Below are 20,724 nucleotides of genomic sequence, written 5' to 3' on the forward strand. Positions count from 1 at the left end.
TAAATGCATAACTGTTAGCTTAAATGAATCCCTGTTGCCAATACATAAATCCATATAAATATATTCACATGAAGATTTTCTTCTGAGATCTGTCATTCTTAATTCATGTTTTTTGTGCTTTGGCTTGCACAAAAAGTCAAAACATCCCATAGCAGTCTATTATGTATTTTGATACAGATTTATGGCATTGAAGTAAAGAAATAAACTCATATTAGCACATTTGTTAAAATTTTGTAATTTTTAACTTTAAGGAGACGTATTATATATGGATGATATAATCAAGTTCTGCAACATTCTCTGCCTTTGTACAGACACTGAAATGACCTGTAATACATAAAAATTTATTTGTTGTAAGGCCTGAAATTTGAAACCCTACTTTTAGAAGTGTAAAGATGCCTATGGTAAAAAAAATCCCAAACATATACAATGTAAAACATTTCAGATCCAGTACAAAAGATAATATTTATATTAACTTTTAGCATTACATGCTGCATGATTCTAGAAAAAAACCCACATCTTTAATATGCAAAAAAAATAATATTTCGATTCATACCCCAGGAAGTGTTTTTAGCAGATCAAATTTTTTATTTATATTTTTTTTCTTCAGTTTGCTGGGAAAACACATTATCCACCTGTTTTCCAGGCGCTTTTTTCGCGTATATAAAAGGAGTAGTTACCTGTGACGTTTAAACCATCAGACCTTTGGCACCACACAGTGCGAGAGGATCCCTTCCATGGGCTTGCCATCCACTTGTACTCATAGCACTGGCCATCTGCACAGAGAACATTTGCATTTCAAGAAATTTGATGGCAAGATTTTAGACTACTACTATGGGCAGCAGCCACCCTCATCAGCAGACCATACTCATTTTGTGGCCACAGTCATGATTAATGGCTTGTACACTTAGTAAGCCCCTTCTTCATCCAGCACTGCACTGCACATGTGGAGCTCCCAGGGTCTCCTGCACTTACTGGACTCATAGAGAATACACCAGATGTGTCCCAGACATTAACTAGGATTATGAGCAAGCCTAATGCAGCTAATGTGTACAAGCAATGTTTCCAATAACCTCATAATGGTTGTGGCCCATCTGTTGTGCAAAACTCATTTAGGGGTCAGGTTTCTTTCCTGGTATCACTGAGCTTCAGCCAGTGCTCCAGTGCTTGGCAAAGTGGCCAGGGCTGCATCTGGCTTCATGTCCCAGCTCTTGTGTGCACATCTCACATGGTCTGGGATGAATCATGAAGTCCTTCTGCCCCTCAGCTCTCTATTATAAATATAAAATCCATTTATGTCTGATCCGGCCTCTGAACGGGCAAGTCAGTACGGGAAACTACTTTTCTTAGACAATTTGTCTACTACCAGTGGTAAGCATGGCTGAGACATTTTAATGACATTGTCATGCAATTAACAATTCAAAGGGTAGAGAGAAATCTAAATCTGGCTATGAATCAAAACTCAGAGATTTCTTTTTGTTAATTGTTAATTGCTAAGCATATAAGAAAACTATATCCCATATAAAAAGAAATCTCATTATTAACAAAGAATAATTCTAGAAGGGTAACATGATCGTTTCTACTTGAAAGTTTTTCTCTTTACAGTTGATATATGGAAAACAACAAATTGAGTGCATTTCTGTTTATCAAATTTGATTTGCCTAAAATTGATATCATGAACAGAAAGAAAACAAAATTATGGTTGTTCTGTATTTTTTCCTTACAGGAACCAGCCTTACATATATTTTGGTGCTTACCATCACATGGTCTTGTTTCCAAAGCCTGTTCTGGACAGAGATGTTGATTCTCTAAGTCCTGAATGATCACTGCTCTAGATCGGACTTGTATTCCTCCAAAACCAAGATCTTCACCATTAACACAGGTTAGCTGGCAAAGGCTCCATTCTGACCACTCTCTCAAGTAACAGTCCCCTGTCAAAGAGCAGTTTTATAAGATGAATGATCATTGCATGTGAAGAGCTTTTTTGCACTGAATATGTCTTTAAAAAAATGTCCAAGTACAGTTTCTTAATTTTCCTTCTTGTTAGTTCCTTTCATTCTTCTTTTTGAGCTTGACTCACAGTGTAGAAAAGATAACATTTTGATACTATTTGAATATCTGTGTCATAGAAAATATTATAAAAAGATTATACAAGGGCCTGTTTGTTCTAAAGCAGTTTTAGTTGCTTGTAGCATTCCCATGAGATCACCCTCACTATGAATCTCTTTGCAATGCTCTACCCAATGTCTAGATTTTTGTACATTTTAAGATATTGTGCATTGTATGCCTTATGCTAAATTTACATATCTCTTTTTCAATTAATCTTTGATCTTATAAAACATTGTCTAGTATTAAAAAGATTAATTATTGCTTATCGCCATGCAGTTTTCTCTAAACAGACATAGAAGTAACAGATGGAAAATTCTTTGCAAGAAAGGGAAATGGAAACATGATTAAAATGTCTGCTCTTGCTATTTCACGTTAGGATAATAGACGTGTAGAATTCTATAGTGTAAAACTGAAAAATAAAATTATACTAATGACTCTAACTGCTGTGATCAGCTAAAGAACATTTAAGGAAGATCTGAGGCACAACACATAGAAACCATTTTGTTAAAACTGCTGTTGAAAATGGGACTAGACTGTGCACAAACTCATAAATAAACCTCTTAGTTCTCATTATTTCAGTGAGAAAGCCATTAAAAATTCATGCTACCTTGCATTATACTGATGACAGAGATAATCAGTACTGTGTTGACCAGATGCCTGATTAATGAAGGAATTTTATTTGCCAACCTTAGGAAAGCATGCAAAGAATTGAATAATTGACGAACTGATGTATACATAATAGGAAAACAAGTAGTGATTTTTGGAAACATTAGCTGGAGCGTATCATTAGCACATTCCCACAGGGCAGTTATTCTTGCTGGCTGAATGTGAGATTGTTGAAGAATATGTCTCTGCTTAGCAAAATTTTTAAGGCAATCAGTAAGCAGCTATATGTTTTTATAAAATTCACTAATATGAAAACCTAACTATAGTCTTTGTATTCTTCCAGTTTCTATTTAAGAAGTAAAAATACATTAAAATTATGCAATTGGTATGCTATGTATAAAGAAGTGATGGAAATCTCTCTATTTTTTATTAATTTCTATTTATTGAGACAACTTTACCTTCAGTCCAATCTGAAAGGAACTGGGGAAAAAAAAAGCCTGGGAAAGAGGAGAGTTTTAAGAGAATGAAAACAGACTACCATTGTGAAGTGACAGCTACATTAGAACTGTAGGAGTTTATCACCACTTCTGAAGATTCATCATTAATGGCCACTAAACGATGGCAATATACTTCAAATTCTACAAGTAAGTGTTTGGAATGAACTGGAGAGTTTTTACTGGAAATTAAACAGCTCTTATATGCTCTTAATCCTTCTCTGTAAGAGCATCATGGACCCGATCGCTCATAACAGCTCCTTTAGATTCAGTTCACAAAGGCAAATGCATGTCACATCCAGAGAGTTAAACAACTAGAGGCACTCATGTTTTCTCAGAGATCAAAATTTTATTTTCATTTGGAATAGAAGCTTTAAAGAAGATGTCTTAGCTTATCTTCCTTAAACACCCATAAAAGGCATCAAGTTTTTAGCAACGGGTAAATGTATTAATAAAGTTGTTAGATAGTCTACATACTTAACACTAATATTTATCTGTAAACCAGCACCCTTTATTATAGAGTTACATATAGGGTTTATTTCAATAGGTCTTGTGAAAAAATATATACCTCTTAGACAGAATCTGTGACAGAGAGATCATGATTTCATAAATTTAAAATCTAGTATTTTTTCTAATTGATTTATTGTAATGAAGCTACTCCTAGAAAGTAACTCTGTGGGTCATTTGATGGATAAATCCAATCAGTAAAGCAGATGAAAAAGATTTAATTGCCTGTGGTTAATGCTAGACCCTAATAGCTGTAATGACACCCAACCAATCTTGAAACGCAACATTTATTTGACAGCTTTGTTACCTGGACAGGGGAAAGTGCAGGTTTCTTCAAGTATTATCTTCTTATCACCATCTATAATAGGCTCTATTTCTCCACAGAATTCATCATCTACTACTTTGCCAATATCTTCAGTGGATCCATCATAAACCACACAGGAGATGTTCCTCACTCGTGTTCCCTCTCCACATTGAGCATCCTACAGAAGGTGGACATATATTGATTGATACTAGACAGAAGAAAGTGCTAAAAGACTAGATATGAGTTACGTGTCACTCTATCTCCTATGGTTTTTGCTTAACTACTTATTCATTCAATAAGGAGAAAAAGAAGACAAAAAAAGAGAAGACATGGTTCACTACTTCTGAAATAAAAAAAAAAACCCAACCCAAAATTTCTGGTCACTGTTACTTGTTCCTTAAATTATGGAATTAAGTATCTCTTTGAATGGCAACTAGATCAGTATGTCAAGTGAAGATATCTTCTATTATGTGAATATATTTCTGCTGATATTTCTTTACAATAGAAGTGTTCAAAATATTAGTAAAGATGCTGCTCAGGTACCAAAGTTTACATTTACACTCTGAATATCTGTAGGATACTGCTGCATCCATTGATAAATATGAAATCAAAGGGAAAAAAAAAAAAAAAAACCAAAAAACAAAAAAAACAACTTTAGTTTTTGTATAAGAGAGGTGGAAGCAAATTGTTTACAGAGTTGGTAAGGAGGTAATCTGGCATATCACAAATACATTTGGATCCACACATTTTAGAACTTCCAAGTCCCATATGGCTTTTACCTCTACTTTGCATGCTGACCATTGACCATACTGCCATCGATAACAAGGCTTTACTGGACAGGGTTTGAATTGCTCCATCTGAGAAGGACAAGGCCTCCCATCACCCTGAAATGGCTGATTTATGGTCCTTCTTCTGATCATTTTTCCTGTAACAAAACCCAGAAATATAACTAACAACAAAGTGGTTAGACTGATTTATTCATCAAGATAGTTCTATTTTGCTGAAAAGCATTGTATTTGAATAAAGCAATTTTTCCCAGATTTGACAAATTGGATTGTAAAGCTGATCTGTGGGCTCTTGTCCGTTACGCAGATTCATATTTTCCAAGTCCGACACTTTATATTCTGTCATTTGTTTGTAGCACAAAACGTGCAGGAAGATGTCTGATTAGGGTTGCTCCTGTAACAGCAAACAAAAGCAGTAATTTCCTAGTTCAGAAGCCTGAAGAAAAATATTCTTTATGAATGTGAAAATATGTTTGCCCATTTCAGTGGAGACTCCTGCTCCTCATCTAGAGTTTGCTACTAGAAGAGGCCAGCATGTTGTGCTCTTCCCTTAATTCACACAGAAACATGTGTCCCATAATTGTCTGATTCCAGCAAACAAGAACTTGCAACTTTCTGTCACTGTCTGTGTGAAAAACATTACATGCAGATTTTGAAGAAGATGGAGGATTCTTCACTCAGGCTCAATAAAAATTAAAATTCAACAGGTTTATCCAACAATTATCTTCTCTTCAACCATGACTGATATGCTACCCAGATTCATTGAGACGCAGGTTCTATTTCAAATACTTATATAAACTGAAAGAGGAAGACATTTTTATCCTTTTAGCAATTCTTTCTCCTTTCATCGTGCTGTGGACATTAGACCATTATGCTTCATTACAGAGAGTTCATATGATATAACTGAATATTTCCTTCTGTGTCAGAAGGAATGATCAAATGACTGGCCTAGAGTTGTCACCTCACAAAGGTTTCCATAAAATCAACACAACTGTGGTATTTTAATATATTTATAGATAAATATAAGATCCAAGTCTGAAAAAATATGTATTTGTTTAAATTTGTATAGTGAGGCTTATATTAAACTAAAGGCCTTACACAGATTTACCTATATAACACCTGGTGCTAGCCAGCCAAAATAACTAATCTTTAATTCCACATTTCAATCTCATGCATTTGCAATTGAGTACTGTAATGATAATGACATGAATCTTGTGCTGAGAGTAAGCTACACAAGCCACCATGCATAAGCGGAACAATATCAATCTCCCAGACAGCTGTGCTCACTGCAGACAGCTAGAAAGATGTTTGCCAAATGGAGCCTCATCATTCTTGAATTCACAGATGCTCCAACTGAGATGTTACAGAAGAAAAAAAAGATTTTCTTGAAAAGTACTTTTTCTTGAAAAAGCTCCAAAGAACAACAAAGAGCAGACTTCTTACACACAAAATTTTTGTCCAGCTAGATGGATATTTGCGTGGGTGCGCAAAAACAGTTAAGATTTGTGGTCATTAGATTTGTTACATGGCTATAACTTACTGAAAAAGACCAGTTCCAATTTGGTTTTGGAACAATTTTAGTTGTCTAATCTCACCACTAATAATGAAACTTAGGACAAAATCCTTCCCTTCTCTTCCTCTCCCCACCACCTGAAAAATAAATATTCAAATCAATGTTTACTTTTTTCTCAATATATCATTCATCATGTCTCATTCTTTTTTCCCAGAATCAGAAAATATTTGGACCAAATTTCCATTATTTTCAGTGAGCACAGTCTCACTCAAGCATATTATTTTCATTAATAAGGCTGATTTACATCCCTGTAACTCTCCTTATCTAGCTACATTTTTTAATTCTCCAAAGAGAGGTATTATTACTTTCGTTAAAGAAAAAAAAGAGAACTCTGTATTTAAAATATGCCAAAGGTATGTACTGACCTGTAAGGCCACATGTTTGAGAGCACTCTGACCAAGAGGACCAGTCAGAGAGCTGACAGTTCACAGGACATTCCACCACACAGGACATATTCATTTGCCATGTCTTTTCCAAACCAAGCTGAAAAAAAATGTTAAATGGTCAGCACAAAACTCCAGGCCTGTATCATCAGTGCAAAGTAAAAAGTAAAGTAATTAGGACATTTAAAATTCTCACTTCAAGACAGTCCTAATGCATACACTGATCTTTATATACATGTATAAATCCCATTTTGATCAATCATTTTCTAAACTATAAATATATAGTCTATATATAGAATATATAGTCTATATATAGTTTCTAAATATATAGAACCTATAAATGGAGGGCTTCATCTCTACAGTATTACTTTTTACAATAGGTGGAGGCCAAAATAATTTATGAAGTATTTTGAAAGAGGAATGCAAAAGTACTCAGTAGTTATTAATAATTGAATTCAAGTGATACTAGAAGCCAAGTTCAAAACTAGCAAAAGGAGGAGGATGAACATATATTGGATATACAGAAGATGCTGAAGATGATAAAAGTTTACAGGAGCTCAAGAGAGACTAAATGAATTAATGGAGGGGATATCAGAAGGTTTAAACAGAGAGAAACACCATCAGGCAAATGCAGTTCAAGAGCTGAAAACAAGTGGAAGCTGTGAAAGGAGTAGCTGGAAACTCTTGTATGTCTGTGCTTCTTACTCTTCCCAAGGCATCTGCTTATGCCTCTCATTTTCTTCCTAATGTGTAGTAAAAATACATGTCTATTCTATTCTATTCTATTCTATTCTATTCTATTCTATTCTATTCTATTCTATTCTATTCTATTCTGTTCTGTTCTATTCTATTCTATTCTATTCTATTCTGTTCCGCTCATCATGCTATCCATGAAAAAGTATTGACATGACACTGACAATGATTTGTCAAAAAAAAAATACATCTTTGCGTATTTTCCTGAAAAAGTTCACAAAAAACCAGAATCCACTAATATCCATAAAGTAAAAGCTCCAGTTGCTGTAGGAGTCTGAGAGAAGGGGACAGAAAAATTAATTTCAAGACTCAAGTTTTCCCAAAAATATATGCTGTTCTCAGTTTTTCCCCAAGTATGATGCAGCCTAACACCCTGGCCCAGGGAAGGAGGAATTTTATAATCATGCTCAGGACATGGCACAAGAGCTATGTGGTCCTTTGGTCTGATCTTGGACATCCATTTCTATTTTCTTATAAAGTCACACACTCCAGATTTTCCCCACCCATGGAAGGAAAGAGATGTTCTCACTAACACACATGAGAATATATGATGCAAGATGAAATACAACCGATGGCAAAAATATTATCATAATAATGTCTGCATCCTGCACAGCTGAGTTAAAAGTGTAAGTCAGTTATAGGCTGTATGATCTAAAGGGTGAAAGTGATTTTTTTGCCAATATCAACAGATCTACAGCTTTCCAGCATAAAGGACTGTTCTCTTCACTGGACCTCACCAGCAGACCTCGTTCATCAATGAAGCCTTTCAGAATCCTGGGCAGTTGTGAATAACTTTAAATAGAAAAAATCCCCACCTAGTTTAAGAGAAAAAAAAAAAAAAAAAAAAAAACCAAAACAAAAAAAAAAACCAAAAAAACAACAACAACAACAAAAAAAACCAAACACCGGAAAACCAAAACTATACATTTCAATACCTATTCATTTTAATGACTGGAAAAGTTAATGATATAAAACCAGCATTTAAGACTTTAAAAAGGAGATAATCCGACTATTGACTACTAAAACACAAGCATAGAGTAATAATTAGGCACAACATTAACATGTCCTCCATAAATAAACTACCACAAGTACTGAAAATACCTCCTCCTGATAGACTCACCAAGTGTTAAATTTGCTATTTGCAGTACCATTAATTGAGACAAATGACGGTTTAGACCTCTGATCGCTTTTATACATCAAAGAATGAGTTCTTTTATTGGTGGTATAGCCTTGATGATACAGCTATCACACACAGAAAACACCTGAAACCTTTGGATAATCTGGAATTTGGATGACTAGGAAGCTAGAGAACCCTCTTTGAAGTCCATATTTGGGTCAAACCCTCTAAGCAAAGGATTTAAAGCCTGCTGAATTGACTTCTGCCAATTAAGGAAACATGACTGCTCTCTTTCAAGACTGGTCTTCTCAGCTGGACTTCAGCAGCTCAAGAGGGAAAATCCCAAGAAAGATATTAACAGTGAAGAGGAGAAAGCTGAAGGCCAGATTACCCACAGTGACCTCTTATTTGCATGTCTTAGATACTGGAGTGCTGCTTAAATAGATCTGGGGAACAACTGGCAGTTTGCAATTCAATAGTATTCACATATTCCTTTCTCGTTCCTCTCCTTCCTTGAACTGATGAACCACAATTCAACTTGAAGCGCTTAGAAAATATTTGAAAAAATGTTCAGTAGCTCCCCTACCCTAAAGCCTTTGCTCTGGATGAGCTGTGGTTTCTGACTCAACAACGGCAAGTACTGAAAGCTACCCCTGTGCACTCTGTGCTGCTGGTCACACATGCCAGGGGCAGCAGGCTGCCACATTAGCATGGTCTGTAAATCCTGTGATCCACAAGAAGTATCTGCATTTGTTTATAGGAATGTCTGGCACCAAAGATTAAACCTTTCTGCTGGAGGTTAATCATGTAATCTGACAAGCGGACTATTCACCAATAAACCAGCAAAGTCTGATTTTTAATGCAGACACAACTGCTGATTTCTAGGCTTTCCTCATCTTTAATTAATGGCAAATGAATGAATATAAGTCTATAAAAAGGAATATTAACAGGATTGGCTTGCTTTAGGTGATTTGATTTTCAAATATTTAAAGAAAGAGAAGTCAAGTTCTTGTGATAAGTAGAAACCAAGTAATCCAGTATTACTATGCTTTGAGAGTTTGAAGAGAACTACATTAACATAACCAGGCCTTGGAAATAAGCTCTAGAAATTGATTTATCTTGGCAGTAATCAGGATGACGGGCTACCTTCTTTAGCTGATCAACTCAAATAAACAGAAGATCATACGGACACATAAGGAAACCAGAACACAGGGGCTCAGATGGAATGTTAGTATTTAACTCTGCTGATGCTTACACCTGGAGATAGTTACAGACAAAATTCAGCATGTAGGTTTTTTTTAATATATGGCTTTAATATTTTCTTGAACCATATATTATATGGAAACTCATTGCAATAATGTGTTCTAATTTCTTAGGGATCAGTGTAGCTTATCTATTATAAGCTCTCTTCTTTGCATATAATAATAAGGCACATAATTCAGTAAATGTACCTACACATAAATTAAGCAAATCTTTGTTCATACACCTAGTACAAAGTTTTATGATAACCCAGAGAAAATTCATTAGCTCATTACAAAATTACTTCATATTTTTCCTATTCATCAACTTTTCCAACCACATGCACCTTATTCTTAACTTCACTTAATATTTCTGCACTGCCCTTATAATGCAAAACCACACCAGAAACCCTAACCCTGAAGGATCATTAGCAAGTGTGTATTCACATTTTCATAATTTCTTGAATACTCTCATGACTTGCAAGGTCACAGAGTTGGCTTTCACATCTTTAGAGTGAAGGGTCTGTTAAGATCTGAACAGCTTGGCTTTCCTGCTAATCAGGTTAACAGGTTTTACTCCTCAGTTATTGGATCAGCCTTTGACCTTGTTGGACCACTGCTTACACATCCATAATTCAACAAATAGTCTTAACTGTGTGACTGGGGAGTGGATCAGCCCTCTCTACAAGAAGATGCATCTCTGTATGATCTAGAAAATCAAAAGGGCGAATAAGAATGCAGCACAGTGACTGTTGATAAATCCAGGGCACCACTGCAGTGATGTCTGTTGGCCAGTCATTTACAGCAAGTAGCTCTTGAGATATCATATTCCTGCCCTCATTATTTCTCTGAATAATAAACTTCCATTTCTTAAACGCAGGAAAACTCCAGAGGTTTTCTGAAGTGAAATACCAGTGTAAAATGTAATTGGTTCTAAATGCTGTTTTAAGTCTTTGCTTAACAGAAATAATTTCTTGATTTTACAGTAGAAGAAATATATTTTCCCATAGAATCAAATAGATAATATTTTTTTCTGTTGAAATATTTATTTGGATGGATATTTTACATCATATTTTGGTATTAATTAATCAATATTGCAATCCCTTAGAAATTATAGACATTTCTTTCTCCTTTTTAACACATTAAAACATTATAAAAAGCATTAATGCATTGCCTTATTAACTTCACAGCAACTTGCTGGTAGGTAGTCATATCCTGAGGGTTTTTCAGACATAATTTTTGTGGCTTTCCCATTCCTGGAAGTGTTCAATTCAGAGTGGGCTTTCAGCAACCTGCTATAGTGAAAGGTGACCCTGCCCATAGAAAGGACTTTCATCTTTAAGGTGATGATCTTTAAGAATCCTTCCAACCCAGACCATTTTATGATTCTGTGAAATAATTAGATTTGATTAGAAACCCAAGAACTATGAGGGAAGGAGGAACATGGGACAGAAGTAAGTCTCAGCTGAAACTCTCTGCCTTTGATAAGAACTTTTTGATTCAGGAATCCAGGATGTCAGAGGAGATTGGAGAAGTTTAAGTAGGTCAGATACATCATTAGGAAATATAGTCCAAAGTAAGTGATGAGTTTCCTGACTCCCTCGACTTCTGATGAGACTCTTTTCTGTGGGCACATCCTGAAAGCAGCTAGTAGCCAGAGGGGTCCTGCAGAAAAGCTGTTAGTTCCAAAACTGCTGTGGAGGCCTCTTTGTCCCTCATTGACAGTAATTTTATTTCTGATGTCATGGTGGTGGGGGAATGGCAGCTGAAACAAGTGCAGTTAGTTTCCATCAGAAATGCATGTAGGATTTGCCTTAAAGTAGTAATAGTGATGTGTCATGGTCTTTGTCATACTACAGTCTCCATGCAATTGAAAGCATTAGAACTGACACACACAATGTCAGGAAACCAGTGCTGTCAAATCGAGGGTTAGTTTGAACATTTGCAAAGTGGCTCTCTCAAAATTTAAGGGGCTCCTGTCTGATAGCTAGTTCTCCATATATACTCCTACTTAATATTACATTCATGCTACATATTTTTTCACGCTAGCCTGGGTATTTTTTGCATCACACAGCTGGATACAAGAAGTTAGCATTCAGCCCAGCTGCAGAACGACATGTGAGAAATATTTTCCAACACATTGAGTAAATGATTGATACTGGCAGGTGTCCAAGACTCCATGCAGAAGTTGTATCAAATTAGAATTATGATTAGTATTCTGATTGAGATTTATTACCTTTATTCTACTTTATTAATTATTGTTTCTAAGTAATTTCCTTCAGGACATAATAATTAGCATATGTTCACAGAGGCACTTAAAAGTAACCAAAGGAAATAGTATAAAAATCAGTTGATGGCTCGGTTCATTTCAGAGGTACTTAACAATCCATGAAAGTGTTGCAAAACATCTGGTGAAGATGCCATACAGCTCAGTTGGCTCCGTATTAATTAGCACCATTAGAAGGAAGCTTTCTCACAGGTACCCACTCACCTCTTCACAGTATTTCAGGTCAACCGATTTGCCATCGCTGCGAACGCAATCGAGCATCCGTGTTTTGATGCCACTGCCACAGACAGCCTTCTCACTGAGCTGGCATGTGCTCCAGTCTGCAAAGGAGGAATTCATTAGCATCGCAGACTTTCTGAGAGAATTCATAATGAGCCAGTCTCCCACCTAATTCTGATGGCCTAATATAACCCTCATAAACAATTTTTACACATGGAAAGGCTCACAGAGCTCAGCTGCTACACATTTTTGAAACAGTGACCTTTACTGCAAATAGTTAATGTCATGGTACCTTCCTGAAAAGTTCATGTTTGCTTTTGTCTGTATGGATTTTGAGTAAATCACAAAATGATATGAGAAATACTTTTCCTGGAGTTACAGCATGCGCATTTCACATGCAGATTCTGAATTTAATATTTTATCTGAATCAAACAGTCTGAATCAGTTTCCAGTACAAGTTCCACAGCTGCCTCTGGATAAGAACAAAAAGCAGAAAAAATCCATCCTGTAAGGTGAATGGAAATGAGCTGTAAGATGAGGTCCCAGGCTGTCACTAGAGCACAATAATAGAAATACCTGTCACATTGTAGTCATAGTGGTAGCAGTTCTTGTTCAAAGTGCAGGCTTCTGCCTCGGTGGCAGCAGGACAAGGCTTTCCATCATCTGGTTGTCTTAGGCATTCAGCTGACCTTTCACGGACACTACTTCCATTACATGGCTTGAAAGCAAGATTGGAAACAGCTTAAATATTTTGGCACCCTGATACCTCTGTATGCAGCATTACAGCAACCTTTTAAATAATCCCTTCACAAAACACAAGTGTAAAATAACAGGTTAATGCTAATGTATAAGAGAAACTCTTTTCTTTTTCCTTTAACCTGGCAAGATGACTCTGTTTTCCTAACTAGTGCATATTTCAGTATTAGTACTTTGGAACTATTTCACTAATAAACAGGATATCGAGATGCCCACTTTCCAAATGTTATAATGTAGTGCTCCAAAGGCTCTCAGAGGCCCTGAAACACTTTTGGGTTTTGTTTTGGGTTTTTTGATATTTTTTTTTGAAGATACTGTCAGGAAGGAAGGGGAGAGGAGACCCGAAATTACTTTTCTATGCTCAGTCTTGATCTGCAGACTTCGTCATTCATACCAGGATAGTGACATTTTTAGTTCAGTGACTGTGCTGCTATGCGGAGGCTCAGAGTTAGGCTCAAAGACAGACTCACAAGCCAAAGCTATTCCACCACACAGAAGGCACCCCACACTGGGAAAAGTGACCACTGGGCACATTTTAGTCTGTGTTCTGGAGGAATTTAGCTTAATGGAAGACACTGTCACAATTTACCTGCACCCAACAAAAAACAACCCTAAAGATGACACTATATATAGATATTTACAGGTGTAACCAGTTCAGTATCTTTGAAAAATGCATCATACATGCAATTTTAAAGTATTCTCCCAAAACTGTAAATGTGACACTTCAGTATTCTTCTTACCAAAGAACACTGAGACCATGATCCCCATTCAGACATAACACAGTCCTCAGGACATGGCAATGTGCATTTTCTAGCACCAAGTGGCATCTCTTCAGGATCACACAAATAGTCTTCTACTGTGTCAGAAGGACCATCCACAGTGTTTAGCATGCACCTGGAAAAAATATGTGCACATGAACTTCATTTGCCATGGATTTCATATGGTATGCGTTCTACAGTATTCTGAGGCATTTTAACATTATGTCAGCGCATAAATGAAATAAGTATTGATCTATGAAAATCCAAGAAAAGCTGAAGAGCCAAAAACAATCCTTGTTTTCACAGATGACAGCAATATAAAGACATGCACATAATTTAGACAGTCCCTATCAGTGATTTGCTGAAAGCCCCTGGGCAGGTAATTTGCTTGACATTAGCTTATCTCTAAAACAGAATAATGCAAATCATCTATGGTTTAGACATTTTTGTGCATACTTCAGCTGATAACTTAAAATCCAGAACCATTAAAACTTTAAAAATTTTATATTCTTAGTATTAATCCTTAATTTACACAAAAAGATGCCTTTTAAATACCAATAGATTAAGTTAGGAATCAAGGTCTATATCCATAACAAGTAGATGGAATCACATTGCACTCTCTGAATCTATTCTAATTTATATCAGCCAGGGTCCAGGTCCAGATTCAACACTAGGCATTACATAAAATTATATCAAAATAAATACAGCCAACACCAAAAGTGAAGGTTCTTTAAAGTGAAGGAATTATATTGTTTTACCTGACTTTCCTTGTTTGAACACCTTCTCCACAATTCTCTTTTAAGTCCACATTGGTCACCTTGCAGACGCTCCAGGGCTCAGTAACCCATATGTACTGGCTGCAGTCACTGTGGCAGGGGACTACTTCATACACCTGGAATCCACATTCAGTGTCAGTTTTGGTGCACACAAATAAGATAAAATGTGAAAGTTATCATATAGAAAACACATTAATGCTCTTTTTGGGAAGAATAAAAAATACAAACTTGATGATTTAGACACCATTTTGAGCAAAAACATCAACACAACTAACATAAAGTCTGTAAGTAGGCTAGCTCATGAGTACAACTTTTTTAAAAGTGATGTTAAAACTCTACTAGCACTTAAACTATATCCTTCACATCTCTTCTCCACAATTCCATCCCACTATTATTATTATATTATTATCTCAGGCATTAGCTGTGGAGTTTTTTGTATTACTAAGGAGAAGTGACCCCACGAGAAATGATACCAATATACATTGATTCACTTTATTTATTCATTGCTTAAAATCACTGTAATATATTTGTGTACCAGCATTAGTATTATGTTTAGATTTGAATACAAATTTTTAAATGACATCTCATATAGCAATTTCTACAGTGTTCCACATGCTGACTCAAACATACATTACAAAAAAGGGACACACAGCACATGTTGAGCAAGAAACATATGTTGAGCTTAAATCTCTATTTTACAAACTCTTACCTGTGCCTGAAGAAAGTATTTCCATGAAGCCAAAAGGGAAAAAAAAAAAAAAAGCAAAGAGAAAATTTAGAATTATTAGAGTGAAGTATGGGTATTTAAATGGCAACAATTTGGCTTTTATTATAGACAATATTCTGTTACTTCTGCAAAACAAACAGCATTAATTTTTTTCTCTTGGATCTCTTTTTCTGTCATAAGGTAATTTGCAAAAAGTTTGCCCTTGGAAAAAAAGTAATTTTATAAATCACAACTGCTGGGAAGAAACTGCATATTACCTAGTATCTTTCTTGGTTATATGTTTAAACTGTTTTCCCTTTTTGCCTATAATGACCATCAAACTTTACACAGTAGGGAATCTAGTCTCTCTTACATAAGAGAAAATCCTCAGAGTTTTTGGAGGACACTGGACTTCTCTATCAATTGAAATTCTTCTGACAGCATTAAGTGCAATAGATTCAAAGAAATAAATGGAACTGTCAAGTCTCATTCTTCCAAAGTCCTTAATGGAATATCTTAATTATCCATAAATTACTTAAAGCCCATTGCCTTGAAATTATACCAGCTAATTTGATGTATCATTCCAGGTATCAAGTCAGCATAACTAAAGCTGCTGGGCAATCTAAGACTTGTCTAAAACAAATTCTTGATTCTTTTCAGCACCCTTCCTCCACAGAAAAAGAGGGCTCATAGTTTGATAGTTAACCTGCAACAAAATACAATATAATGACTTGAACACTAAATGTGCAGAGTCTGATATCATATCACTATGCAGCTGATCAGCCCATGTACGAGAACACCAGCATATTCAGCATACTAGGGCCTTCTCTGAACTACATAAATAATAAAAGGCATAAAAGCGTGTGGTGAAAATGCATGTTAAGGAAGGTACTGGACTCTGTTTAAAATGTGTTCTTTAGAATTCTTCTCTACAATTTCTAAAATGAGAATAGGAAAGCCTTAATTCAGAGAAATTTCTATATGTCTGACCCTGGTTAGCATAAGAAGAAATATGTAAAGCCCACATATTCAACGGCTTTTGCATTAACACAGAAGTTGGATATCTTGACAGAAAGCCAGAGGAGGACTTTATATTGCATTGCACGTGAGTGGCATTCTCCTGACCTTACTGGCATTTTTGTAGCTATGACTGCAGGCCATAGTAATTGGGGGGTATAAGAATTGCATACCCATCCTGCTCTTGATAAGGGGGAAAATAATGCTTATAATCAGTGAAAAGATGGATGTCCTTAATTTCTTTAACAATCTCAGACTAGTTCCTTCATTTGAAATCATCTGATGGCCATTGACATGATTTTATATCATACCTGACTCCATTACTACTGTAATTATGATCTCTTTCAGCCTACTGAGCAAGATTTATTCAGTTAGAGTGTGGTTTGGGAGCCACCCTGGCATGCACAGCCCAGGAGGAGAGACATTGAGTGACACATCCAGCTTTCACTGTGCTCAGTCAGTCCTTCCTCAAATCACAGGCACACCTGTCAGCCCTGAGAGACACTGAACGACTCCTTAACAAGGTCTTAAGCATTTTATTCCAGTGTTTCCCTAGCCTTACTGTTAGAAAGTTTTCCCAAGGCTTAACCCAAATCTGCTTGCAGCAGTGTAAGCCCACTGCTTCTTATCCTATCCACGATGGCCATGGAAAATGGATTATTTCCTCCTTCTTTGCAACAGCCCTTTATGTAGGTACTAGCAGACTGCCAGCATTCTCCCTCCCATCTCCTGTTCCCTGGGCTAGACAACATGTTCATAATTCCTGGATGGCATTTTACAGCATAGTTCTTATGTAAATCATAGTACACATACTTGTGGGCACCAAAGATCCAATCTTACCACTATGGGCCATACATATGCAAATAAGCATGTTACATATATCAGTAATAAATATGTAACTGAAAAACATTATATTGAATTATTATTGAATTATTACTCCGAAAATTCAGTTATTTTCCAGCTGAATGGTGGATCATATTTAGTTTAAATAACTAATTCAAAATTGGAATATCTCTGTGTATTTCTCTGCATGTTTCTGAATTGAAAGGGAATGCATTTAAAAATGGAAAATACAGCCTTTATATTCTTCAATATCCTTGTGTTATCTGTGGAACATCCTTATAATGAAAGTACTACATTTCAATTTTATTTTTACAATAATTATATTTTTAATCAACTATTCTTTGTCAAATACTATGTAACCACAAATCAAGTGAGTCAAAGGACCGGCAGAGGGCAATAGTGCTGCATAATAGTGACGAACAGACCTCCAACAAAATCACCTTTCATGCAGAAAAATACAAGCCTATTATGTACTACATGAATATTAAAGAAGGAAAAAGACTTTTGTACAGACTATAATTTTCTCCTATTGAAACATGTTCCTCCTAATTTAAAGCATATTTACATGCTGACCCAAATCCAGCAACCCTCATTCTAGCTCATGTTTTGTTAAAGTAGATCACAAACTTAGTTTATTAGCTGTGGTTTAACACTTATGATTTTCTCAATTAGAACTAATTACATCCCCTAAAGTAGAAAATTAGATCAACAAGCCATTTCATTTTGTTCTAGCAAAATGTCAATAGGATAATGTAAAGCACACGCATTTTTATTCAAATGTAAATTGAGAGCACATTTTTTAAAAATCTTTGAATATTTACAAAAAAGACCATGTGGTTGTTTAATATGCCTCTGCAGACTAAATTAAATTCAACAGTAGTATGAATACAAATCAACTTTGAAGAGCATAAGTTAATTGACAAAGAATGTTTTTCCTTTCTAAATCTCTCCGAAGGAAAGAAACTTCAGGCGTTTAACTTGGGTTAGTGGTAAACTTGGTCCCAAAGACTAAATGCTTATTAGTGGTCCAAGCATTCCAGCACTCCCATCGTGCTCTTGGATCACATTTTATGGTTTAGTTTCACTTGAAGAGGATCCAGACTGTATTGACCCAGACTGCAGCTCCATGCTGCAAAAGTGCAGTTTGTGTGAGAACTGGGAGACTGAGTTCAGAAGTGCATTTGTGACTGGAACTTCACTGCCAGGGCAAGTGTACCCAAGAAGGTCAAGCTCCAGCTTGAGGAGAACCCTCTAAGGATCACTGGGATGATACTGTATTACTGTTTGAGAGTTTTGTTTTCTGATCTAAGTTGGTCAGGGAGTGACATTAAAAATCTTGCCAGTTTGAGCAACTGTAATGAGACATTTCACTCCCTGTCACAGATTAGAAGGAACATTAAAGCTCATCTAGTTCCAAGCCCCCTACCACGGGCAGAGACCTCCCATTGGACTAGTTTGCACACAGCCCCTTCCAACAAGGCTTTGAACATTTCCAGGGATGAGGCATTCTGAACTTCTCCACATAACCCATTCCAGTGTCTCACCACTCTCTGAGTGAAGAATTTCTTCCTACTCTCACTTTGAAGCCATTTGCCTGTCATTACATAGCTCTGTACCAAGTTTCTCTCCATCTTTTTTAGAGAATCCCTGCAGGTAAGAGATCTTTGGAAACACAGTCTTTAAAATCTGTATGGTATGTAAGCATGTTTTATTGTCTCCATTCTGCAGTTCACAAAAAATGCAAAATTCTTGCAGATGAGGAAGTAACTAAGACAGATCCTTTACTGCCTGAGGAACTCTAAACCAACGCATACTCCTTCTACCTCTATCAGCTCCTTATGTTACACCATTTTTCTACAACAAAAAATAAGATAAAAGAGTTATTTATCTGAGGGATAGAAAAAGCTGTATCAGTAATATAAATATAAATCAAATTACCTGATTGACGTGATCTAGCTTTGGACAGGGTCTTCCACCATTGTAGGGTTTTTCACGAAGCCATTTAGACCGAACCTTTACCCCACTCCCACAGGATTTACTGCAGCGAGACCAGTTGGACCACTCACTGAGCTTGCAGTCTGAGGGACATGGAATGATACAGGCTTCTTCAATATACCCTGCATGAATGGAAAAGAAAGTGAAACCTCTTCAGCATGTCAGTTTGTGACTTCTCCCTGAAGCCCTCGTCTGCTTCATTTAGATTCCCCAAAGTTTGACTTGACAGGACTGTGTGAATAGAGAGATCTCTTCATCATTAGGGATAAATTAAATTCTGCAGAAAATTGACACATATAGCTGGAGACTGTGTTAGAGTAGCAGCTGAGCATCTCACTGCTCATCATCCCAACTGATTAGGATTCACACTCTCCAGATTTCAGCATTCAAACTTTCTGACAGCTACAGTGTAATTGACACTAACCATCTCTTGGCGGCATCATTTTCACTCTGTATAAATGATATGTAATTTTTTAAAGGAAAAAATATTTAATTAAAGGATACTCCACAACTGTATCAAGTAACTCAATTGCAGTCATACATCAAAAATCCAACTGAGAAGAAATGCATCTCGCCAGCCTGGAGCAAGGGAACTTAACACCTTGTGACCTTTCTGAGGCTAGAAAGAGAGAGTAGCCTGCCACATTAATGATCTGCCGATTAACAACCATCTGCCCCCAGCAGCACACTGAATAATTGCACTGAATGGAAAAGCAGATGTTTGTTTTGGATCAGTCATTGGTCCAGAGAGGTTGGAAGGGGGTATGACATGGTCTGCAGGGAGTAACATGAGGCCTCAATTCACTGAATAAGTGAAAATGTCTTTCTTTCAAAAGCAACATATGCTGTAGCTCTACAAAATGAGTAATTTATTCCAATATTTAAGGGAGAAGCTATAATACACCAAATAAAAGCTGGCCTTTACTGCATGTTTACTACAACTATATCCTGCACTCTCTTCTCCCCTTTCCTGTGTCAGGTCTGCAAAGCATTTGCCATTAGCAAATATTCACTTTACAGATTAAAAATCTTCGTGAATTTAAAATTGTATTAAAATATTTAATAAAAACTTGCAAAATAGGCACATATTTGGCTAAGATCATCCTCAAAAGATTGCCATGGTTTGCTAGGCTTCAAATGTTTCAGTTGCTTGTCAGATATATAGAATTTTTAAATTCGAAAGGGATCAGTCTTTTTATCAAAGCTGAATTGTTTTTAACCTATGCTTCTAAGTAAAGTTGTTTTGTCTCTTCTAAAAGCAACCAATAACAACTAATCTCATGGTTTGTAAAGAATAAGAACACTTAGATTTCAATTCTATATACCTATTTCTAGTTAATTTTTTGTTTTAGATATAGTTAAAGTGCTATAGATATAAAGAAATGTTTTTTAAAAAAAACATACAGTAGCATTTAGTGTATTTTGTGGCCAAATTCAGATGATGGTTTTAATCTGTATGGTTTTACTTTGTTTAGAAGTGTTAAATATTTAAATAAATATA

General features: G+C 36.0%; 1 protein-coding gene across 1 annotated transcript in view; it reads right to left on the reverse strand.

The window, feature by feature from the left end:
• Positions 1 to 20,724, reverse strand: part of THSD7A (thrombospondin type 1 domain containing 7A) — a 282,091-nt gene that overhangs the window by 12,170 nt on the left and 249,197 nt on the right. Inside the window, exons 16-25 of the mRNA XM_083855180.1 lie at positions 19,167 to 19,345; positions 14,645 to 14,778; positions 13,869 to 14,022; positions 12,949 to 13,090; positions 12,358 to 12,473; positions 6,741 to 6,858; positions 4,797 to 4,942; positions 4,021 to 4,195; positions 1,755 to 1,928; positions 678 to 773 (exon numbers count right to left, since the gene is read on the reverse strand). Coding sequence (XP_083711306.1) covers positions 678 to 773; positions 1,755 to 1,928; positions 4,021 to 4,195; positions 4,797 to 4,942; positions 6,741 to 6,858; positions 12,358 to 12,473; positions 12,949 to 13,090; positions 13,869 to 14,022; positions 14,645 to 14,778; positions 19,167 to 19,345 — 1,434 coding nt within the window. The remainder of the gene's footprint in view (positions 1 to 677; positions 774 to 1,754; positions 1,929 to 4,020; positions 4,196 to 4,796; positions 4,943 to 6,740; positions 6,859 to 12,357; positions 12,474 to 12,948; positions 13,091 to 13,868; positions 14,023 to 14,644; positions 14,779 to 19,166; positions 19,346 to 20,724) is intronic.

The sequence above is a fragment of the Zosterops lateralis genome (assembly GCF_965231275.1).
Source record: "Zosterops lateralis genome assembly, chromosome: 1".
Classification (NCBI taxonomy): domain Eukaryota; kingdom Metazoa; phylum Chordata; class Aves; order Passeriformes; family Zosteropidae; genus Zosterops; species Zosterops lateralis.